General features: G+C 38.2%; 1 protein-coding gene across 2 annotated transcripts in view; it reads left to right on the top strand.

Annotated features, from left to right (window-relative positions):
- LOC135206041 (alpha-1-inhibitor 3-like) overlaps positions 1–21,657 on the top strand; it is a 168,601-nt gene that overhangs the window by 112,868 nt on the left and 34,076 nt on the right. For both annotated transcript variants that reach the window (XM_064237237.1, XM_064237227.1), the window contains exons 16-26: positions 628–856; positions 1,484–1,707; positions 2,054–2,136; positions 3,861–3,982; positions 4,251–4,401; positions 4,604–4,737; positions 6,363–6,467; positions 10,437–10,710; positions 15,381–15,532; positions 15,779–15,991; positions 16,149–16,553. In XM_064237237.1, coding sequence (XP_064093307.1) covers positions 628–856; positions 1,484–1,707; positions 2,054–2,136; positions 3,861–3,982; positions 4,251–4,401; positions 4,604–4,737; positions 6,363–6,467; positions 10,437–10,710; positions 15,381–15,532; positions 15,779–15,991; positions 16,149–16,553 — 2,092 coding nt within the window. The remainder of the gene's footprint in view (positions 1–627; positions 857–1,483; positions 1,708–2,053; positions 2,137–3,860; positions 3,983–4,250; positions 4,402–4,603; positions 4,738–6,362; positions 6,468–10,436; positions 10,711–15,380; positions 15,533–15,778; positions 15,992–16,148; positions 16,554–21,657) is intronic.

The raw sequence follows: 21,657 nt of genomic DNA, 5'->3' as shown, positions 1-21,657 counted from the left end.
CAAATGTTCAATATATGATTTTCTGTTAAGAAACAGAAAACTTGTTTTCCGAAGATTATGTTTATATGGCTCACAAATTCATTTTACAGTATGAGACTTCACAGCCGCCAATCCGGAGCTCATATTAGCATCTTAGTTTACTAACAGCTAAGTTATGATTATCTATATTTATCAAATATAAAAGAGTAAATTACAGACTTCAACGTAAAAAGATTGGAAATGGACTAATGGAAAAAAAACAAAAAAACTTTGAATTATCAGAAAATAAATTAACAGCATCATTGGGCAAGGGCCACGCAGAACACTGAATGCATTTATAATGGTCTGGTTTACCTAATATTTCTGAAAACCTAGACTTTACCTGAACATTCTGTACTTTTCAGCTTTATAGTTAAGCAAGCTGAGTGACCCCACTTGTTTTACAGAGCGATCTGCATATCAATGTTGATTAGCTGTTGTTCTTATTAGTCGTATTTTCGTGCAAAATGACCTGGCTCTCCAGAATTTATTATTTGGATTATAAACCTTTAAAGGCCAAGTATTTCAGGAAAACAATATGAAGGAACTGACCTGTAGGTAAGGCTAAACATGATTTTAATTTTGTTTTTTCGTTCTTTCTTTATTCAGACCAACTGGTGTCTACAATCGGACTGTTACCTTGCCAGACACAATAACTGAATGGGTTGGAAGTGCGGTGTGTGCCCTTCCTAATGAAGGCATCGGAGTATCACAGGAATCTTCAATCACGACCTTCTTGCCATTTTTCGTGGACCTTACCCTCCCCCCATCCATTAAGAGAGGGGAAATCCTCCCTGTTAAGATTTCAGTCTTCAGTTATCTCAATCAAACATTACCGGTAAAGTTCAGTACTATTGTATTACTGTAATGACAATACAAAGTGAAGACAGGATATCCATATATGTACAACAGAAAAATGCGATCTCATCAATCCAAAAACCATGAGCTTGTTCTTTGCAAACCCCTCTTTTTGCACCAACAATGTTTGGTTACAAGAATTTAAGCTTACAGAGAACAGTTCTCCGAGCAATTTTAGATTGTAGATCCTGGCTTTCACATACTATAGCGCTTCTCGAATTCCAGAATGTTTAGTTGATGAATTTAATGGTAGTTTTCCTTTGGCATTGGGTACTTAAATACTACTTATAGATAGACTAATTTGTATCAACTCATGAGTTGTCAAGACCATCTGGTGCCTTCTTCCTAGTTGTTTCTCAAGAGCTTCTGTTCCAGATTCGTATTCGTATGTTACACTGTTTCAGGTTTTAAAAGAAATTGATAATATGCATTTTTCTTGTATTCAAGTAAACGGTGGTAAGATGCACAGGTGAAATAGAAGTAATCTCACACCTTAGGATAATTACGTGGCTGTTGTGTAAATAACTCGAAGAAACAACAGAACAATTATTACAAAGGTTTCGTTCCGCTTTTCAAACCTTACATTTTCTTTGGTTTTCATTCTTAGGTTACACTGAGGCTTGAAGAGAGCTCAGAATATAAAATACTTGATGAACCAAGTGAAGGACCAAAAGGCCAAAGAACTACGTGTTTGGCTGCTAAGGACAAAGATGTCATAACTTTTAGGATAGACCTACTGTCTCTAGGTGATGTCAACCTCACTGTAACAGCCTTCATCGACCATGACAATTCTGAGGACTGTGTTGCTGAAGATAAGACTGTCAGTAAACGGTAAGTGGAATAAATGTCCTTAATATGTATTCAGTTGGTGTCTTTACCCGAGTTGACTGGTTGATACAGAATAAGCCTGCCTTATGCCACAGTGGGCCTTTGCATCACGTCAGCCACTAAGCGTTAGTGAGATATTGAGGTAAATAAGAGGCCTGGTGTTGACTTCTGAGTTAGGACCCTTAAGGAAAGTCAAATTCTTTACATGGAGGATGCCATTTGCCTCAAATGTTGGTTACACCGGTAAACACCGAAAATAGGAGAAGCAAACTCTGCTATTTTCTCTTATTAATTTTGCTTACCCAAGAGTTCCTTTTTACTGATGGTTTTTGTTTGTTTTCCTCACCAGGGACACCATAATCAGACCTATGAAAGTCGAAGCTGAAGGTTACCTGAGAGAGAAGAGTTGGACAAAATACATTTGTTCTCAAGGTAAGCATGTGGTCTGTAGCCTACTATCATTGCAAATATTACTACAGTGTGGAATCTAAAACTGTCATTGGAACTTTTTTAATTTATTACAAGGATAAATAGGTGAAAACTAATGTCTCATAACTAGCAATAGGGTTACAGCAGTAAGTGAAACTCTTATGTGTTAGACCCTTTTACAGTCACCTTCTCCCTCATTGCACAACTAAACCATCTTAGTTACGTACTCGTGCCCTTGATTTATAGCCTCACTTTTTGCTGCTTAATGTAAATGCTAGCTCTCTCTCTCTCTCTCTCTCTCTCTCTCTCTCTCTCTCTCTCTCTCTCTCTCTCTCTCTCTCTCTCTCTCTCTCTCTCTCTCTCTCTCAACAAGTAATTCTTTGACTTTGCCTACCTTAAAACCCCCAAACAGGCAGGGAGATTTCGTTCATGCCCTATCCCACTAGAACACTCACTGAGGTTGTAAGTGGGGATGTCGGCCAAAAATATGTAGAAACAGGGATCAAAAACATGTTGAGACATTTGTGCTTGTATCATTATAGGGAATAGAACTATAATTACTACAGGCAAAAGAAAAACATTTAACATTGCATTACCATGATGAGGACGTGTTTATTTAAATCAGCTCCAGTCAGTTAACATATCTGATTTCAGGAGACACGTTTACCCCTGAATTCAAACGTTTGCTTCTTTTTTTCTCTCTCTCTCTTTTTTGGTAGACCAACGTATAAGTGTTTTGAGCTTTAAAGACGCGGCTTAATGTGGAGACACACAGAAGTGTTAAGCAAGTTTGTATAGTAGAAATTATGGGTGATTGTTAAGAGATGGTTTAGTCATTAGAAAGAATGCTGGAAAGTAAATTGGCGAAAAGAGTGTTTCTTATAGGTGTGTTAGGAGGGAGGACGTACACATTTTTGCATGTGTATCTATATTTGAAAGTATACAAATGCAAGAATAGCATTTAAAATTCCAGGGTGGAAGTGTGAAATTCACCTATGTTTTGTCATGCTCAATAGCTAATGTTTGGAAGAAAGCTGTTAAAGACAGCTTTGTAGTATTTTATGAGTTTGGTTAGACGTTCAGGGCTTTGTCAACTGAAGAAGGAAGACATATAAGTGGGAGGTGTTCTAGAAATTAGACAGTTGAGTTGGAATGAAATATAGAAAATAGATGCAAGGCAAAAGGAAAAAGAATAAGAATGCAGATGGACCCAGCAGATATCCTACAAATTAACTTTTGACCTACATACAGTTTGCTTCGTCAGTGACATTCCCTTGAGGTTCCCAAACACAGAAATAAATTTCACATGAAAACAAACACTGCACTGGCTTCATGAAATGACAGATATATGAACGACTGTGCCGAAGTCAAGGAAGGCAGCTCTCCTTCACGGAGTAGTAACTGATGTTGATAGCAATTGGAAGAGCACATTTTTTCAGGCAATTGGAGAATAAACTTGCACAAAATGTAGTTTTGTATAAATGGGAACATTAACATTGTCTTTAAAATTTCACTTTTTAGTGCATGAATAGTAGAAATATACTCTCAGATTTCATAATCCTTTGTCATAGCAAACCAAAAGTGAAGCGCGTTTAGACTAGCTGCTTTTGAAGTCCATGGAATTTGTTTTCTAAAAATAACTAAATTCATAATTAGGCAATACTGAGCTCACGATGAGTTCCTATGAGCCCCACTATAAAATATTATGAACTGTGTTTGTCCTTTAGATTTTGAGTCCGGTGAGGATGGCTTTGAGAGGTGGGAGATCATTCCTCCATCCGTGATGGTGGAAGGCTCCGGAAGAGGTTGGGTCACTGCTGTGGGAGACCTTTTGGCGCTCTCCCTGGAGGTGAGTCTCTGGTCTCTCTCGTCCCTGAGGTGTTGGAGTTTTTGCGCATTTTAATCATTCAAAGTTTTATTTTTCCTTACACTTAAAGTTTTGATTTAGTTTTGTTCTTAGTTTACAAAGTGAGAGCTTGAATTTTCTTTATAGATTGACATGAGGATAAATGTTCAAAACAGATAGATAATGAAAAAGAAAGAAGGAAATGTGCGCTGACATCTTCATTTTGACAACGTGATTTCGTTGTGTTTTAATTTGTTTCTACTCTTTCCAGAATTTGGGAGGCCTGATCCGTATGCCATACGGTTGTGGAGAGCAAAACATGGTGAATTTTGTTCCTAACATCTTCATCATGAAGTACTTAGATGTCACACAACAAAATACCCCAGAATCATCAGAAAAATTAAGGAAATTTATGAGAACAGGTCATCTTTTGAGGTTTTAGTATCATCATAAGTAACGTAAAAAAAAAGGATTATAAATGAGATATCATGTCTACACTTTAGAGAAGGTCAGTCATGCCATTTCTCAAAAATATTGTCAGCTATTTAATCACAAATCTAATGCTTAGGTCTGGAGTTGAAGCATGTGTAAAATATGGTGCTATGAAAACATTTCCTCTTTCAGGTTACCGAAGAGAGCTCCTGTACCGTCATCCCAATGGAGCATTCAGTGCCTTTGGAAGCGCTGACGACTCAGGCTCCACTTGGCTCACAGCTTTTGTTCTGAAATCATTTGCTCAGGCACAGCCTTATATACTAGTAAGCATGCAATTAGTTGTTTTCCTGCCATTTTCAACCGGTAATTTTAGCAAAATTCTTTTCATATAAAATAGTTAGAGGGGTTTGTAGCATAGTATGTCAGTTATGTTCTAATAGTAAAGTAAATAAAGTTTGTTCTGATAATGTAGTAGATCTTGAAGGGCAGTTACCATCTCAGCACCTTCTAGATACAATACTAACTCTTCACTGGGTCACCAGTACCTGAATATTCAAACCAGACCTTATGCTTCGTGATCAGACCACAAGTATTTGGGTCACATTATCAGCTCTGGCTGATTGCATGAAGCTAGAAATTTGGGTCAGAAGTAAAGTGAGTGAGGATGGCTGAAGTTTCCCGAAAACACCTCCCAAACAATCACCAAGCACCACATTTTTGGCACGGATGGTGTCATCCTCTTGGGAAAACAAGCATGGAATTGCCCAATTCTATGGAGGAAACGGATTGAAACATATTTTATGTTAATAAGAGCTTGCAAAGAATAAGCTTATGAAGAGGCTGAATGTGACTAACATCACAGCCAAATGACTGATAAAGAAGACTGCTGACGTGTTGGATATATCAGGAGACTCAAGTGTTAGTAACAAACAAAAAAATGGTGATTCAGTGTCCCGGTTTGAGAGTGTAGAGGGATGCTTCCATAGGTATCGGGAAGGCTAAGACACAGAAGTCTTTTGAAAAGTTCAGTAATTTGTTTTAATTTGGGCTTCAATCAAGATGAATTAAGAGATGTCAGGAAACAATGGCTGGTTATTGATGTACTAAGGTTGTCTTTGGATGATGGAATGTTGTTCTTAGCAAGTGATTTCGAGTTCGGAATCGGTATCTCGTAGCTTTCTTTAATGGTCCAGGAGTCTTAGTCGCCCCAAGGCTCTACGACCAGTCCCAGGTCCTTTGAGACAACTCTTGTACAGGAACTCAGCCTTGTGAGGTTCTCCCGTTATCGACAAATTTAGAAATCTATTCCTGCGGCGGTTCACTGCTCCTTATCCTCTATTCATTTTCCTTTGCAGCCTATTTCTAATTATCGCTTTGTTACATTTCGGTATGTATACAAAATGTTTAAAGTTAACTTAAAGATACGTTAACCCCAGATTTGGATAGAGGAAATCTACCACCAAAGAAAAGGCTGTCCTCAAACACACAGGAATGAAATAATGTGATCTTGGTTAGAAAGAGTAAAATAAACTGTGGTTAAGATTAGGTCAGTCAGGTGACACTCGGAAGCAAAAAGCTTGGTTAGTTACATTTATTTGCAAAACTGGTCTGTCTTCTATCAGAGACCGTAGGCTACCAACTAAATCAGTCACTTTGGCTCCATTTTTCTGTGCAGAGACCAAGGATCTCTAGATTTGTGCTTGGAAGTCATTTTCTCCCAACCTCGCGGACTGACTGACCAAACTCAGTAACTTAGTCAAGATGAGACAGATAATCAGAATGTGAAGCCATTGAAATCACAATTTGATGTGGGTATAGTTTAAGATAAGGTGAAAAATGCGTTTCAGAGGAAAGTTTGAGCTATGTAGTGAAGCTTATTTACTGATGTTTACACTGAAACTCTTCCAGCCAGATATTGTTCGAGTACATTGTTCTGCTGTATGCACAGGTTGACAAAGCGGATCTAAATGAGACAAGACGCTGGTTACATGAACTGCAAGGCGAAGATGGTTGTTTCCTGTCCGTTGGCAAAGTATTTCATAAAGGAATGCAGGTAAGACATGCCCTGTTAAAGGAATGCAGGTAAGACATGCCCTGTTAGCACATTAGCGAACATGTTTACGTTTCCAAATGTTCATAAGATAAACAGCAGTTTTGTTTTCAATATTAATATTTAGAGAACTCTTTCATTTAATAAAGTACTTTACTACTTTCTCTCTCTCTCTCTCTCTTCTCTCTCTCTCTCTCTCTCTCTCTCTCTCTCTCCTAAAGTTTAAAATGTCTGGGAATTAAGAGTTTAAAAGACATTTTTGAATGTGAAATGAGAAAAACCCTTGAACATCTGCTGGATCGTAGTTCATTATTCCTTGCTGAGCAAATAAGTTGTAAATATGCGAGTAAGTCTAGAGATTCAGTTACTGAGGATCTTCGAAGTGGAAAGTATCTTAGCATGAATGTGATATCAAAATTTTCATAGGGTTTCACTGTCGGTAATTCTCTAGTTATTTACTTAAACCTTACATGGAAGAGGAAAGTTTATAATTTACATACAAATAGTATATATATATATATATATATATATATATATATATATATATATATATATATATATTATATATTATAGTATATGTATATATACGTACATATATATATATGTTTAAGCTTTAGGAGAGGGATAGAGAGAGAGTGTAAAAGAGGGAGCGCGAGAGTAGTAAAAAACTAATTCAGTGAAAGATTCTCTAAATAAATGTTAGAACTGAAAACAAAAGTTAAACCCTCAGACTGCCGCCGGCGACCCCTCTTGTCTTTGCAGGAGCTGCTGCCCCAGGAACTCGAACGCTTCTCCTTGTGACCACTCGTCTTATTATTTCCTTCCGCTTGGATGGTCGTTGTACATTTCTCCTCGCATTTTCAACTGAATGTTTTGTCATTGTTGTCATCACACCATTTTTCAGTCCGAGTCTTATATGACGTTTTATTGTATGTGCATGTTTTTATTTACAGTTTTGATAATGAGGCTCAGCCTTGAAACGCAGGTAACAAAACTATGCAATGCCTTAAATGTCCTATTCAAGTTCCTTAGGGTTACGTCTGGGCTGTTGATTGCTACCACCCATGTCTCTATATTGTATATGTATATATATACATATATTATATATACGTATATATACATATATATATATATATACCTAACCCTCTATTTGCTTTGCAAATCACGAACTTGTAGAATACACACACACACACACGCACACACACATACACACACACACACACACACACACACATATATATATATATGTGTGTGTGTGTGTGTGTGTGTGTGTGTGTGTGTATTCTACAAGGAAGAGGAAAGTTTGTGATTTACAAAGCAAATAGAAGGTTAATATATATATATCTATATATATATATATATATATATATATATATATTATACATATATATATATATATATACTATATATATATATACGTATATATAATATATGTATACTATACATATACATATAGAGACATGGGTGGTAGCAATCAACAGCTCAGACGTAACCCTAAGGAACTTGAATAGGATTCTATAGTATATATATATATATATATATATATATATATATATATATATATATATATATATGTGTGTGTGTGTGTGTGTGTGTGTGTGTGGTGTGTGTGTGTGTGTGTATTCTACAATGGAGAGTAAAGTTTGTGATTTACAAAGCAAATAGAAGGTTAAGTATATATATATATATATATATATATATATATATATATATATATATATATATATATATATATAGAGTATATACGTATATGTATACAGAGTGTAACACGAGTTTATGCAAATATTTGGGGAAATGGAAGAAAAAGTTAATCTCAGCAGAAAATGTTCTATAAACATATGTATTTTCAGTTGTCGTTAGTTGGTGAGGTTAATTTTTAAAATAATCGTTATCATTAAATGGCCAAGTAAAATGGCCCGCACGGGATGTCGGAGTACACACTGCTATGGGGATGGGGTGGAGCTTATCACTTCACTTGTTACTCTAAATAGCCTCCCTTTTCCGGCCAAGAGTGTCTTCGGGTTACAAGTGCCAGATTCCTCATTCATTTTGTGAGCAAGAAACTGGAGACAATAAGCCTTACCGTTCCAGTGATGTGGAATATGCAGGTATGATGTTTATGTATAGGTTTTGCGACATTGAACCCCACTGTTATGAAAAAACAAAATCAGCGATTACGCCGATGTGAATAAAATACTTCCAAATCAAATGTACTCTTTAGATACTGAACAATGGGGAAAAAAACAAGTATCACTGAAACGTTCCCCCTCTTCGTTAATGGTATTCACTGGACTCATAAGGAAAAGGAAGCAAACTTAATGGAATCTCCCCTGCATCAAAGATAGACATTTCAAACGTACTTTCAAAAGTCTCTCCTTCTCCATCAAAAGTATTCATTATACACAGTCGAAGGGAAAACACCTAAGAAAATGTCTTCGTCTCTATCAGATGAAAAAGAGAGAATGGGAACATATGGAAAATTCACTTTCATAAGTTTTTCCTGAAAAAGGTCATGCAGTAATCGAAAAGCTGACAATGTTCAAAGTGCAATCCTACCTACCAGCATTTCCTTGTCATCATGATTACTGTCATTATCACTCATTCAGTATAGGTCTGGTCCTGACTCCTGATGCAACAATTCCATGATATTTACATTACTTTCTTGATGCGCAAAGCTAATCATTAAAATTAGATTACAGTGAAGCCTGTTCACAGGTGATTTACTAATTGAAGGGACTGTAATGTTACATTTTTCAAGAACCTGCGAGAAAAAATCATAACTAAAAGACTTCCAATACAGATGCCTGATGCCCTTCATCAACCACCCCACCCTATCCCTGACACTCAGGCATCGCTTATGCCATGTTGGCGAAGGGAAGGGTTAAGAAAAACCGGTCATTTTAAAAATTTACATCCCCGATAAAAAAGGCCTTAAAATGCATATATTTATAAAACATCTGCTTAGAATAACCTTTTCTTTCATTTCCCGAAATATTTGAATAAATTTGTTACACCCTATATATACATATACAATTTAGAGACATGGGTGGTAACAATCAACAATCCAGACATAACCATAAGGAACTTGAATAGGACATTTAAGGCATTGCATAGTTTTGTTACCTGCGTTTCAAGGCTGAGCCTCATTATCAAAACTGTAAATAAAAACATGCACATACAATAAAACGTCATATAAGACTCGGACTGAAAAATGGTATGATGACAACAATGACAAAACCTTCAGTTGAAAATGCGAGGAGAAATGTACAACGACCATCCAAGCGGAAGGAAATAATAAGACGAGTGGTCAGAAGGAGAAGCGTTCGAGGTCCTGGGGCAGCAGCTCCTGCAAAGACAAGAGAGGTCGCCGGCGGCAGTCTGAGCGTTTAACTTCGTGACTACGTTACATTCGTATTTCAGTTCTGAGCAATCTTCACATCATTCAATGCAATTTCACCCGATGTTTTCGAGGATCTGAATGTAATTTTGGGGTCTGTGTTCCCAGCATGAAAAATCGACATAAAATCAAGGCCATCACTGTTATCAAAATCTATAATTAAATAAGTACTATATTGTGCAAACACGCACACACACACACACACACACACACATTTTATATATATATATATATATATATATATATATATATATATATATATATATATATATATATATATATATACATATATATATATATATATATATATATATATATATATATATATATATGTATATATATATGTATATATATATATATATATATATATTTATATATATATATATATATATATATATATATATAATATGCATTCAATCAGATTTACTTTCAATAAAAGTATATAATGTTTCATCCATTGATCATAGTGGAATCCAAACTTTATTTCCAAATATCCCACAACTGGAAAAAAACCGGTAAAGTGGAGGCATGAAGGTCTCAGCATTATTAATCTCCGCCATTTTTCCATTTCGCAGGGAGGAATTAGTGACGGAAACAACTCTATTCCCTTGACTACGTATGTGATGATTTCCATGCTAGAAGCCGGCGAGGATCCCTCAAGCCCAACCGTCGAATTAGCCGAGAAATGCATAACTTCTCAAGGCTCTTCTGATCCGTACACATTGTCCTTAAAAGCTTATGCCCTTTCCCTTGCCAAGCATCCTAAAGCCCAAGAAACAATAAAAGAACTCCTGAGTCTTGCTGTAGTCACTAAGAATGCTACTCACTGGGACTTACCACAATCGCCAAGTTAGTGTATAGACCTTGATTCTCTCGTTCATTTTTCCTTACTCATTTGTACACATAATTATTTAATCTATCACTGAAAGGATTCGCCAAAACCCCAGCCAGAGGTATGCTAGCGTCTAGTTTTTTCAAGTTTTCTTATTTTGTCATGTGCACTGATAAAAACATTTGAGTCGGAGGCTACTCCAAATGACTGGCCTAAAATTGAAGCCTCCGCCTTTGGCCAGTAAATGCACCTCTCTTTTGTCGGGAGATTAATAAGTCAAGACATGGAAGTTGCTCCAGCATGAGCATTAACTGTTCAGTAAGTTTTCTTGATAGATGAAAACTTAATCTGCTATGATGAAACTTCTTTTTATCCCTAACTACTATCCCAATAATTTTTTCCACTGTAAAAATATGTGTTCGACCTTCAGTAATGTATAACTTTAGCTTCCATCACTTCTACTTTTTGTGATAAGTAGTATGATAGGCAGAAGTGGGACTGAGGGAGTCCCATAGTCACCTTCTGAATTTCGAAGAAATTTCATGTCTACATTTTGCACGTTGATGATTATTGTGTTTTTCATTTGGAAATTGAATGGTATGTTTAATTTGATTATGAGTAGCAGTTGGAAAATATAAAAGTTCATGAAAATCGCCAAATGTCCAAAAATATTTTTCGTTTCCAATTATTACATCATAGTGGACAAATACCATATCCTCATATTTCCATTCTTGTCTTTAATGTTGGATCTAGAGAGAAAAACCTACGGAATGGTAAGTGAACACCTTCTTCACGAAAAGTTACTGGGACACTCCTCTGGCAACCAACACAATTAGAAGACTTACGTAAAGTTAAGGAACAACCCACTTTTGGACACGATGTTGAGTGTAAAAAGGCTTTGGACATTAAATCAGAAATTTTATTAAATACAGAATTCCCTAATTTCTTTAAAGTCCAGTTCAATCCTTACTTGAGAACCTTTCTGAAGGAGACGCCCCTTAGATACCAGTTACACTTTGGTCTCCCTCGTACTGTCTATGATCAACAATAATCCGGTCCTTGCCTTTCCATTTAGCCGCCCTTGTATTCTTTTGCAAAGCCACTCTCATAATGACATCAACCTCTCTAAGTCGTATACTAACTACTATTCACTTCTGACTGACTTTACTCATCATTATTCTGTAACCATCGCTGCTCCAAGACGGTAAGTATCTCCCCGAGTCATCTGGGATTATTCAGAGACGATTTGGCTCCTTTACCTTTCACTCTCTCTCCGGGACACCTTTTCTTCCCAAGGCTGATGTCCATGTTCTCCACAAACCCTCCACTGGCATGCACTTTTCCTCTCTTTTCTTATTTCATCCCCATTCTTCCTCTTATTTCAATACTCAGCGTTTTCTCTTAATATGAGAGGTATACGAGGGCACGCTTGATAGTTCCATTCATCTCATGCCCTGAATGTTGCATTCATTAAGTCATTATGAATACACATGAGTCATGTGTATTCATCATATTGACCACTTTTAAACTTTAGGAATCTTAATTTCATGGGAGTTTAGTTTGAAGACACTGAAGAAATGAAGGGCAGAGCTCTCCTTTATCATTCTCAATCAGGATTACGCTGGCAGCCGTCATGAATCCAGGTTGAATTTCCTGGCCAGAAAATACTGCAGCCTTTAAATAAAAAAACTCACCTTGTTTGGATTTGGTGACTAAAAAGCCGTGTTGGTGCTCAGAACTTTCTTTAATTATGTTGTAGTTTGTATCGTCTAATGATGATGCATGCTGGTGTGCTCTACAAAGCCTACCTTTACACTTCCAATATATATAAATGTGTTATCGGTGCTCTTTACAATGAATTCAAGTCACATTTTCCTGTCCGTGAGAGGAAGCAGGCTCTCGTGTCTTGTAAACCCCCATTAAGTGGATTGACACTAAGCATTAAATCTGAGAAAGGTCTCCAGTTATCTGTATTTTTCAACAACTGAAAACTATGATGTTAGTTTACAGGAAATTAATTTGCATGCAAGTTACTGGGGTTGAAGCATTTTTATCCTGGAAAGAAGAAAATGTTAAAAGACTTTTGTTTAAGAGGGAACATTTTGTCCTAGAAAAAGCATAAGAGGAGAAGAAAGTTTCTTTCTTGTAAACAGTAATGGAGGAATCAGATCTGGAAGGCTGTTCACTTGGCCATTTACAGAAGAGCAAGTGTCTTGATGTTTTGAGACAATGGAGGAAAAATGGAATTTTCTATTTTTATACTGAATGTTCTCCTCAATTTCTCCTTATTTATGAGTGCATTCCTAGGAAGGGAACGTCGTGACTAGGTCCTTCTTATGTAAGATCACACTTGATTTTATCGATTTTATTGTTTCTGTGAGTATTTGCAGCAGCTTAGGAAAGAACGAGGAGTCGAAACGTTAAACTTTAATAAGGATGTTACGGTCTCTGTTTCAAGTTCTTTGTTAACATCATGATGTTACATCATTCCCAGGAGCAGGTTGATGGCTGTGAATAATAGTAATGATTACCCTGCTCCTCATAAGACCTGATATAAATATGGGTGCCTCGATATTCTAGTTATGAAGGTTTGTGTTCCATCTGCTGTAACACAGACTTAGATAACATTATTTTTGACTGCCATTAAATTATCTTGACTAATATACAGGAGGATGGTCGAAGGGTCTCTTTTGTATTTGTGAGCACTTACGATAGGGGGTGGTTGAATTCTGTTTCTCTTACTGATTGCCATCCCTTATAAGCTTTTCTTTGCCGTGGAATCTAGCAGAGAGCAAATTATAAATGAAGCTTTGCACAAATCTGGAAATCGCTTTGGCCCAGTGTTCCTTGCTGCCCGTGCTGTCATAACCAGCACTGCTGGAGTGTTGAGTGAGCTTTCACTTTTGAATTGGTAACAGTTGCATGAAGGACTTTAGCCTGTTGCTCATTCTCCTTAAAGTTTTGCCAACGAAAATTATCGTAGAATTCCTTTTCACTTGCTGACCTTTCGCAATGTCGACAAAACCTGGTTCATTGATGATTAGTAAATGTGCTTATGTGGCGAATCAGAGGCTTATCATCTTTGGAAAAGAAATAGATCTGATTTTACATGGAATTATTGTACTTAACTGAGACCTGTGGCTCAGAGAGTTTATTCTTCAGCTGGAAATTAAGTACAGTGAACAAGAAACTCTTTTCAGGGACACCCCGGGAAAATAAATGGTGATTTACCATCAACTCTGCACTGTTTGGTGTAGGTTCTCAGTAGTGGCTCCTTGCTTGAACCAGATGGCTCTGTAATTGTTTTAAGGAAAAGGCAACCTTTTTTGCTGGTGTTTGGCAGCAGACTAAACTGGTTTTTCATCCTCATGAAATTGAGAATCTCTTGTTTAACCTGGATACTTATGGAGGTGTAGATCCAAATGACCATTTGCCTTTTTTTACGAAAATTGCTAATTGCTTAGCTTGTAATTTGTCTGTTATCTTTCGTAGATTAGATAGGAGGCTTCGTTTTCCACATGTTTGGCAAAACGTCTGAATGGCTACACTGAAAGCAATCATCTGTGCCCCAGTCTGGGTGCTTGCACTGTATTTATTTCATTTCCACTGTCATACAGAAATCCCCAGTCCGTTCATGGATGTCGAGTAGTTGGTCTTATCTTCAGTGCGTTTTTTACTTCGTTAATCACAGGAGCCCTTGTTTCCAAACTATTACTGAATTTTAAACTAAGAGATTCCAGTGAAGAGGTTAATGAGTGTCATAATGACTATAGGAATTCATTGTTTGCTGTTCCTAAGAATTGTATCCTTGGGCCTGTTGTTATTTATATTAGATGCCCACAGTATGTTATTTGCCTTGAAAACAAGCTTGTGGTCAGTGCAGATGTTGCTGCTCTGTTTACAACGGTCACATTTCCTGATTATAGAGACCTGTAGTTGCTGAACCCTTAACACAAATTCAGCTCCATCAGACATGAAGGTAATTCTTGCCTTACTTTGTGAGGCTTAGTACCAGTTTTCTTGTAGGTAGGCATGTTCCAGTTGTGACCAAATTATGGAATCATCTTCTGTATCCCATAGTTGGGTCTCCTTTCTAGAATACTAGTTTTTATTTGTTTTTCTTAGCTATGAATCTGTTTTTTCTTTGCTATTCTCCTGTAACTGGTTATTCATTACATTCATATTACTTTTTCTGTAGTAGCTTGGTTTCATACGAGGGCCTTTGGGTTGGCAAGAGTTTGCTTCTCCAACTGCATCTTGGATAGTAATGATATCAGTAATTATCAGCATCGTATTTCTACCATGAGTATTTGCTCTGCTTAAAAAGGGTGGCGCCATGAGGTGTTAGCGCTCTGTGGCTCTACTCTTATTGTTTACAATATGGAGCTCATACCTTTGTGAACGTTCAAAGGGTTTATGTACCGACGACATTTGGCTCGGCTAGCCTCGGTGGTTATCCATCCAAGTAATTTCAGCGATCAAATAGCCAGTAGTCATCAAATGAGTTAATACCGTCACAAGTAGCACGTTATTATTATTATTATTATTATTATTATTATTATTATTATTATTATTATTATTATTATTATTATTATTATTATTATTATTATTATTATTATTTTGCCAAGTGCATATAGAAAGTTTTATTCTTAAGCCCTAATTGCTTTTAACAAATTTTTCTCCTTAGGTAAAAGTAATGCAGTAGAACTTGAAACAGCTGCTTATGCTATTTTGGCCTTAGTGGAGCAGGACTTTGAAACGCACGAAGCCCAAGTACGAAAGATCGTGAAGTGGATCATGACCCAAAGGAACGGATTAGGGGGATTTTACTCCACTCAGGTAAAATCCCACACACATTTCTGGTCCGAAGGAATAATATAGGAGGTTATTTAGATATTTTATGAAGAGATGAATAAACAGGTCTATTTACTTCTTAATGGGATACTGTATTAGAGTAATTGGGAATCTTTAAAATCATGGAACAATACCCAGATGACCTACCTGAGACATTAACATACTTATGAAACTTCCAGACGGAAATTCTTGCGATTTCATCTTATGACACTAATGTTTTTGCATTTGTAGGACACTGTGATGGCCCTTCAGGCTATGGCTAAGTATGAATCCTTCCTCCACCAAGGGCCTTTGGATGTGACAGTTACAATGGAAGCCAAGGAACTTTTCCATTCCTTCACCGTAACGGATTCCAATAAACTTCTACAACAGCAGGTGGCGCTTGAAACTTTTCCAACTAATATTACTTTTGGCTTGGAGGGACAGGGATGTGCCGTTTTACAGGTAACTTACATTCCAGCTCTCAATCTTTGTTTTATTTGAGCTTTTCTTTCTTGAGTGGTCACATGAAGTGTACTGGGTTGCCAGACATGGGCATATTCCAAACTAATGGCATTAAAACATTGTAAGAAATAAAGAAAGTGAAACAAACTCTTTTCAGGCTGTGTACCGGTACAACATTCCAAAACCTGAAGGTAGCGACGCCTTCGATCTCACAGTGAACACGAGAACCGAAGTAGACAAGAATTGCAAATCTAAGCTTATCACTGCATGTGCCTCTTATCAGCTCCCAGACGGTAAATCCAATATGGTTGTCATTGAAGTGAATTTAGTCTCAGGCTACATTCCAGAAAAGGAAGATCTCAAGGCCATCGTACGCAACAATCCACTCGTCGTTAAACGATATGAAGTTGATGGCAGTAAAGTTTCATTCTACATTGAGGAGCTGACAGCTAACTCTACATGCGTCAACTTCAAGATCATCAGAGAAGTAGATGTCGAGAAGGTGAAACCGGGGACTGTCGTTGTTTATGACTATTATCAACCAGAGTTCTTTATCTCGGAGGTAAGTTGCAAGGTTGTTCGCTGATGTACGTATTTTGAAATTCTGTTTGTTTGAAATTTTAAGAATTTTCAACTGAATGAAGAATTCCCTTATATATAAACTTAAGTCTTGCAGATAAAATGCATTCACACTCATATAAATATGTTGTACAACAAGCTCTGGATAATTCAGGGTATATCAATCTGGAGCTCTGCTAAGCTAGTGTCTCAAATTTTACTAGTTTTAACAAGTACAAGAAGACATCCTAAATGAAGGACAATAGTAAGAATTCCACTATTAGTCGACTGATAGAAACACACTTCATATGCACACACGGGCCAGATTTTCAGGCTTGGAAGTCCTTTTTTTTTTTTTGTCACAAAACACAATAGCAAAAAAAGGGAAAAAATTGTATGAACTACCTTGAGGTCATTATTCGAAAATGCTAATTAATATATCCATATCATGTTCATATGAATACATTTATAGTCACCAAATTCCATGAGCAAATTGATTATAGCAGTGTAGCCTGTTAACCTTACGAAGTTCTAGACTTTCTAGGAATAGTTTCACTTGTTAACAGAGTTCCAGGAAGGGTCTGATTGATGCACTTGTGTTGTCGTCGGTAGATTTTATTCAGACTGAAAGAGGGAAGCGGGAACAACGAACATGTCGCATTGTTTATATACAGGTGGCGCCACGACTCACCAGCGAGAAAGACTGAATACTAATGAAACATCGACATACAAGCGACGAGTGCAATGCCACCCACTAATACAACATGAACAATACAAATCACAATATGTTAACACTTCCCCTTGATTTTATTGTAATGCAGCGAATTGGATAGCCAACGACACAAAACAGCAAAATTGCAATGATTACATAAAAAAATCAAAAACAAAAAACAAAACACTTGCAGATGAAAAATAAAACAGCTGCAAGAAAAGTACGTTGAACGAGCATCAAAACTGAATATACACAGTAGCTACAAAAATAAAGGATAAATGCAATTACACCAGTCATAATCACATTTGGCAAAGGATTACGATGCAAAAAAAAAAAAAATTATCAGAAGGACAAACTAAGAACTTTGGCATTGCTCTGACTGTTATTAAGGAATGATAAGTCCAGTTCTTGCACACAACTCGTGTCTTCCTCCCAGTCAAACCCTTGGTTAGAAGGTCGGCTAGATTGTCACGAGATGCCACATATTGCAACTTATCCAATCCCTTCTTTACCACATCCTTTATGAAGTGATACTTCACATCCACGCACTTGGAATTATCATTGACAATGTCCTTCTCTGCAAGGTTGATTGCTGCTGTATTGTCAGCAAGGATGCATGGCACCATGCAAAGATCACTTGCATTGATCTCCCTTAATATACCACATTGCCACAGTGCTTCTTGCATAGCGATAGCCATAGCAATGTACTCCCCCTGTTGTGTGGACGTAGCAACCACCGTTTGGTTCTTGCTTCTCCACTCCACGGGTCCTCCGGTAATACACACCACCAGTTCACTGAACGATTTTCTGTCCACCTTGTTGTTGGCAAAGTCAGCATCAGAAAAATCAATGCCTCCTTCCCACTCTTCCTGAATACTATACAATAGTCATGGGTGTGTTTTAGGTACTTTATCAGATATTTCACTGCAGCCATCTGCTTTCTCTTGGGGTTGGCCAAGAATTGACTGAGATAACTGACAGCAAAACTCAAGTCAGGTCTTGTCCCATTTGCAATGTACAGCAAAGTACCTATGGCTCTTCGATATTCATGACTATCAGCGTCCGCATTTGGCTCATTGTTGGCAGAGAATACATCTGTGCTCAGAGGACTGTGTTTTCCTCTGCATTCGATAACTCATGCTGCTCCGATATCTGATCGATATAAGCACATTGGTCGATGCTTATGGTGTGCTCTTCCTTTCGCAATATTCTCAGTGATGAGAAATCAGATATTTCTCCCAGCTCTCGTATTTCAACTTGTTGGCTCAACCCTTTCTTGAACCAATCAATATCTTTCTTTTCCCACATGGCAATGTCATCCACATAAAGTCCAACATACACTTTCCTTTCTTGATGATAGAATAGGCAAGGGTCACCAACTGACGGGTTGAACTTCATGTCTATAAAGATTTTCTTGATCTTATGGTACCATTCTTGCCCTGATTGTTTCAAACCGTAAAGGCACTTCCACAGCTTGCATGCCATCCTATGCTTGTCAATATCAAAACCCTCCGGATGTTCCAGGTATACTTCTTCCTTGATATCACTATTGATGTAGGCAGATATTACATCGACATGCTCACACCTCAGTTCCTTCTCCACTCCCACAGCGAGCATCAACCGAATGGTCTTTCTTTTGATCACAAGCAAGTAGGTTTCCTCTAGTCAAAGCCATATCTCTGTGCAAATCCTTTTGCAACCTACCTGGCCTTGTACTTTGCAGGGATGCCACTAGCATCAGTCTTCAGTTTGAACTTCCATGTTGACCCAGTGACTTTGGTTGGTGACCTTGGTACAACTACCCATGTATTCATCTCAGTCAGTTTCTTATTCTCTTCTCCCATAGCATATTTCCATCTTTCTGCTTGGGGAATAGCTTGGGCTTCTTTGGCACTCTTTGGTTCGATGATGGTGGTCTCTTCATCTGGCTTAACCACTAGACACTCAGGGTTGTATTTACATTCTTGGCACTGACATTTCTTTGGTTTAGGCACTCTTGTGGGCCACCACAGGACTGGGACTTCTTGAACTTCAGCTTCTTCATCTTCAGGCAACACTGGAATTTCTTCAAAGACAGGAATCTGCTCATTGTTTACATCTCCATGCCGGCCATCTTTACCGCCTTCCTTGTCCAGACCGTCTCCCTTCTGCTCCCATTTTTTCTCTGTTTCCTCCTCGGAATCTGACTTGCCTGAGAGTTGTAGATGGTCTGTTTTCTGCTTCCCCTGATCACTGGAATCTTCTTTCTTCTTCCACAGGAAAACATCTTCATGGAATACAACGTCCCACGTGATTATTACCCTTCCAGTCTCTGTGTTCCAAAGCCTGTATCCGTCCTTTGTATCCTCCTGATAACCAAGCATGATACACTCAACAGTCTTGCTATCAAGCTTGCTTCTGACTTCTCTCATGGCCTGAGCTCTGCATCCGAAGGGTCTCATGCATTCATAAGCACTCCTTGTGAGTTTCTTTCCTGTAGCCAGTTCCAGCGGTATCTTAAAATCAATGGCACTGCTCAGCGCCCTGTTCCAGTTGTAGGCAGCAGTTGCCATAGCTTCAGCCCATAGTCTCTTGTCAGCTCCAGCTTCAGATGATATAGTCCTCACCATTTCCATAAGTACGCGATTTTGCCATTTCGCTCTCCCGTTCTGCTGTTCACAGTATGGCACGCTCCTTTCATGACTATTCCGTTTGCACCCAGATAGTTGTCCAACTGCTCTTTATCAGAGTATTCCCCTCCGAAGTCAGATCTAATTTTCTTCAGGGTGTGGCCCATGAGGTTCTCCATCTTGGTCTTGTACTGAATGAGTCTAGACAATGCTTCATCCTTAGACATCATTGGCATTACAGTCAGATACCTGGAGTAATCGTCAGTGAATACAATAGCATAAATGGACCCATCAAATGAAGGGGTATTAAAGGGTCCCATAACATCAGTGTACCAGCATCAAAGGTTTAGATGCTCTTGATGTGGTTGCAGGAAAAGGTATCCTTGTCATCTTCCCCTCAATGCATGCCTCACATTTTCCACATTCTTCTTTCTTGACATTAGACAGAACTGGAATTTTCTTCAAAGCGTCATAGTTGAGATGACCCATTCTTTGATGTCAAGTCTGCATCAATACCTCAGCGGGCAATGCCACAGTAGCTCCCGCATTATCTTTACTAGGCCCAATCCAGATTCATAATGTACATCTTCCCCTCTTTCCTAGCAACAAAGAGTTCAATGCCACCCTTGCTAGGTCACCCAAGAATAATACTGAAGCACACTTGGCAGTGATCTGTTGTACAGGCCCCAGACTACAGTATAGGTTAGGGACATACATCCCTTCCTGAAGCACAATCTTACATTTTTCTTGAATCACGATTACCCCAATCCCTTTCACCGAAAGTCTATGTCCATCACTGATTTTCACAGATCCCTTCCATTGCAGGTTGATGTCCTTGAACTTCTTAATGTCACAGCACATATGATCTGACGCACCTGAGTCCAGAAACCACTTTCCCGCCGATGATTTTGACATGTAGGCGTGTGCCTCCGCTTCGGCAGATAGGAGCACTGCTTCTACTTCTTAAAATTCAGCTACAGAAGCCTTGGCCTCCCTTTTCTTAGTGCGTTCCTCCTTCAACTTCTTCCAGATTGGGCATTCGCTTGCCTTGTGTCTGGGCTCCTTACAGGTGTAACACTTCATTTTACTATCACCAGAGGTGTCCTGCTTCTGAGGCTGCTGATTGTACTTCTGCTTAGAATGCTGTCTAGCCATTGCTTTTAATGCCACAGGTTCTTCTTTGCTTGATGTCGCCCTGTTGTGCAATGCTAATCGCCTTGCTTCCATCACAAGCTTGCTCTTTACATTTCTTGATGTGAGCCTATCCAGATCACCCTCAAAGGATCTCACAAAAGCATCATACTCCCTGACTGGTAGCCCAAGTAGCAAGAAAGCAGCAAAGCAAGTGTTATTTATTGGGATGCCACCCATTCTCACCTTCTGAATCAACTCATGCATCTTGGAAATGTAATCTGCCATTGGCATTGATGGTACTTTATCCAACCTAGCCATTTCCTTGAAAAACAGCATGGTGTGAATAATCCCAAATTCACCGTACATTTCCTTAAGTGTGTCCCACACTTTCTTTGCGAATTTAAACTCACCAACATCGTAGAAAGTAGAGCTGTGCAGCGCTTCGATAATGACTACCCGAGCTCAGCGATTGACTCTGGCTTGTTCTTGGTTGAGCTCTGCCAAGGCCTCTTCTTCATTCTCATTATTGTGGACGTCATTCCCAAACCCAGGTTCAATGGCATTCCAACAGTTCTTGTCAATCAGTCTTGCTTCGATCCTCTTTGACCACAGGTAGTAGTTTGCCCCATCACGATGTAGAAGGATCTTCTTGG

This window comes from Macrobrachium nipponense, chromosome 11 (assembly GCF_015104395.2).
Source record: "Macrobrachium nipponense isolate FS-2020 chromosome 11, ASM1510439v2, whole genome shotgun sequence".
In the NCBI taxonomy this organism is placed as follows: Eukaryota; Metazoa; Arthropoda; class Malacostraca; order Decapoda; family Palaemonidae; genus Macrobrachium; species Macrobrachium nipponense.
Note: the sequence above shows the minus strand (reverse complement) of the source record. Positions and strands in the feature narration are given on the sequence as shown.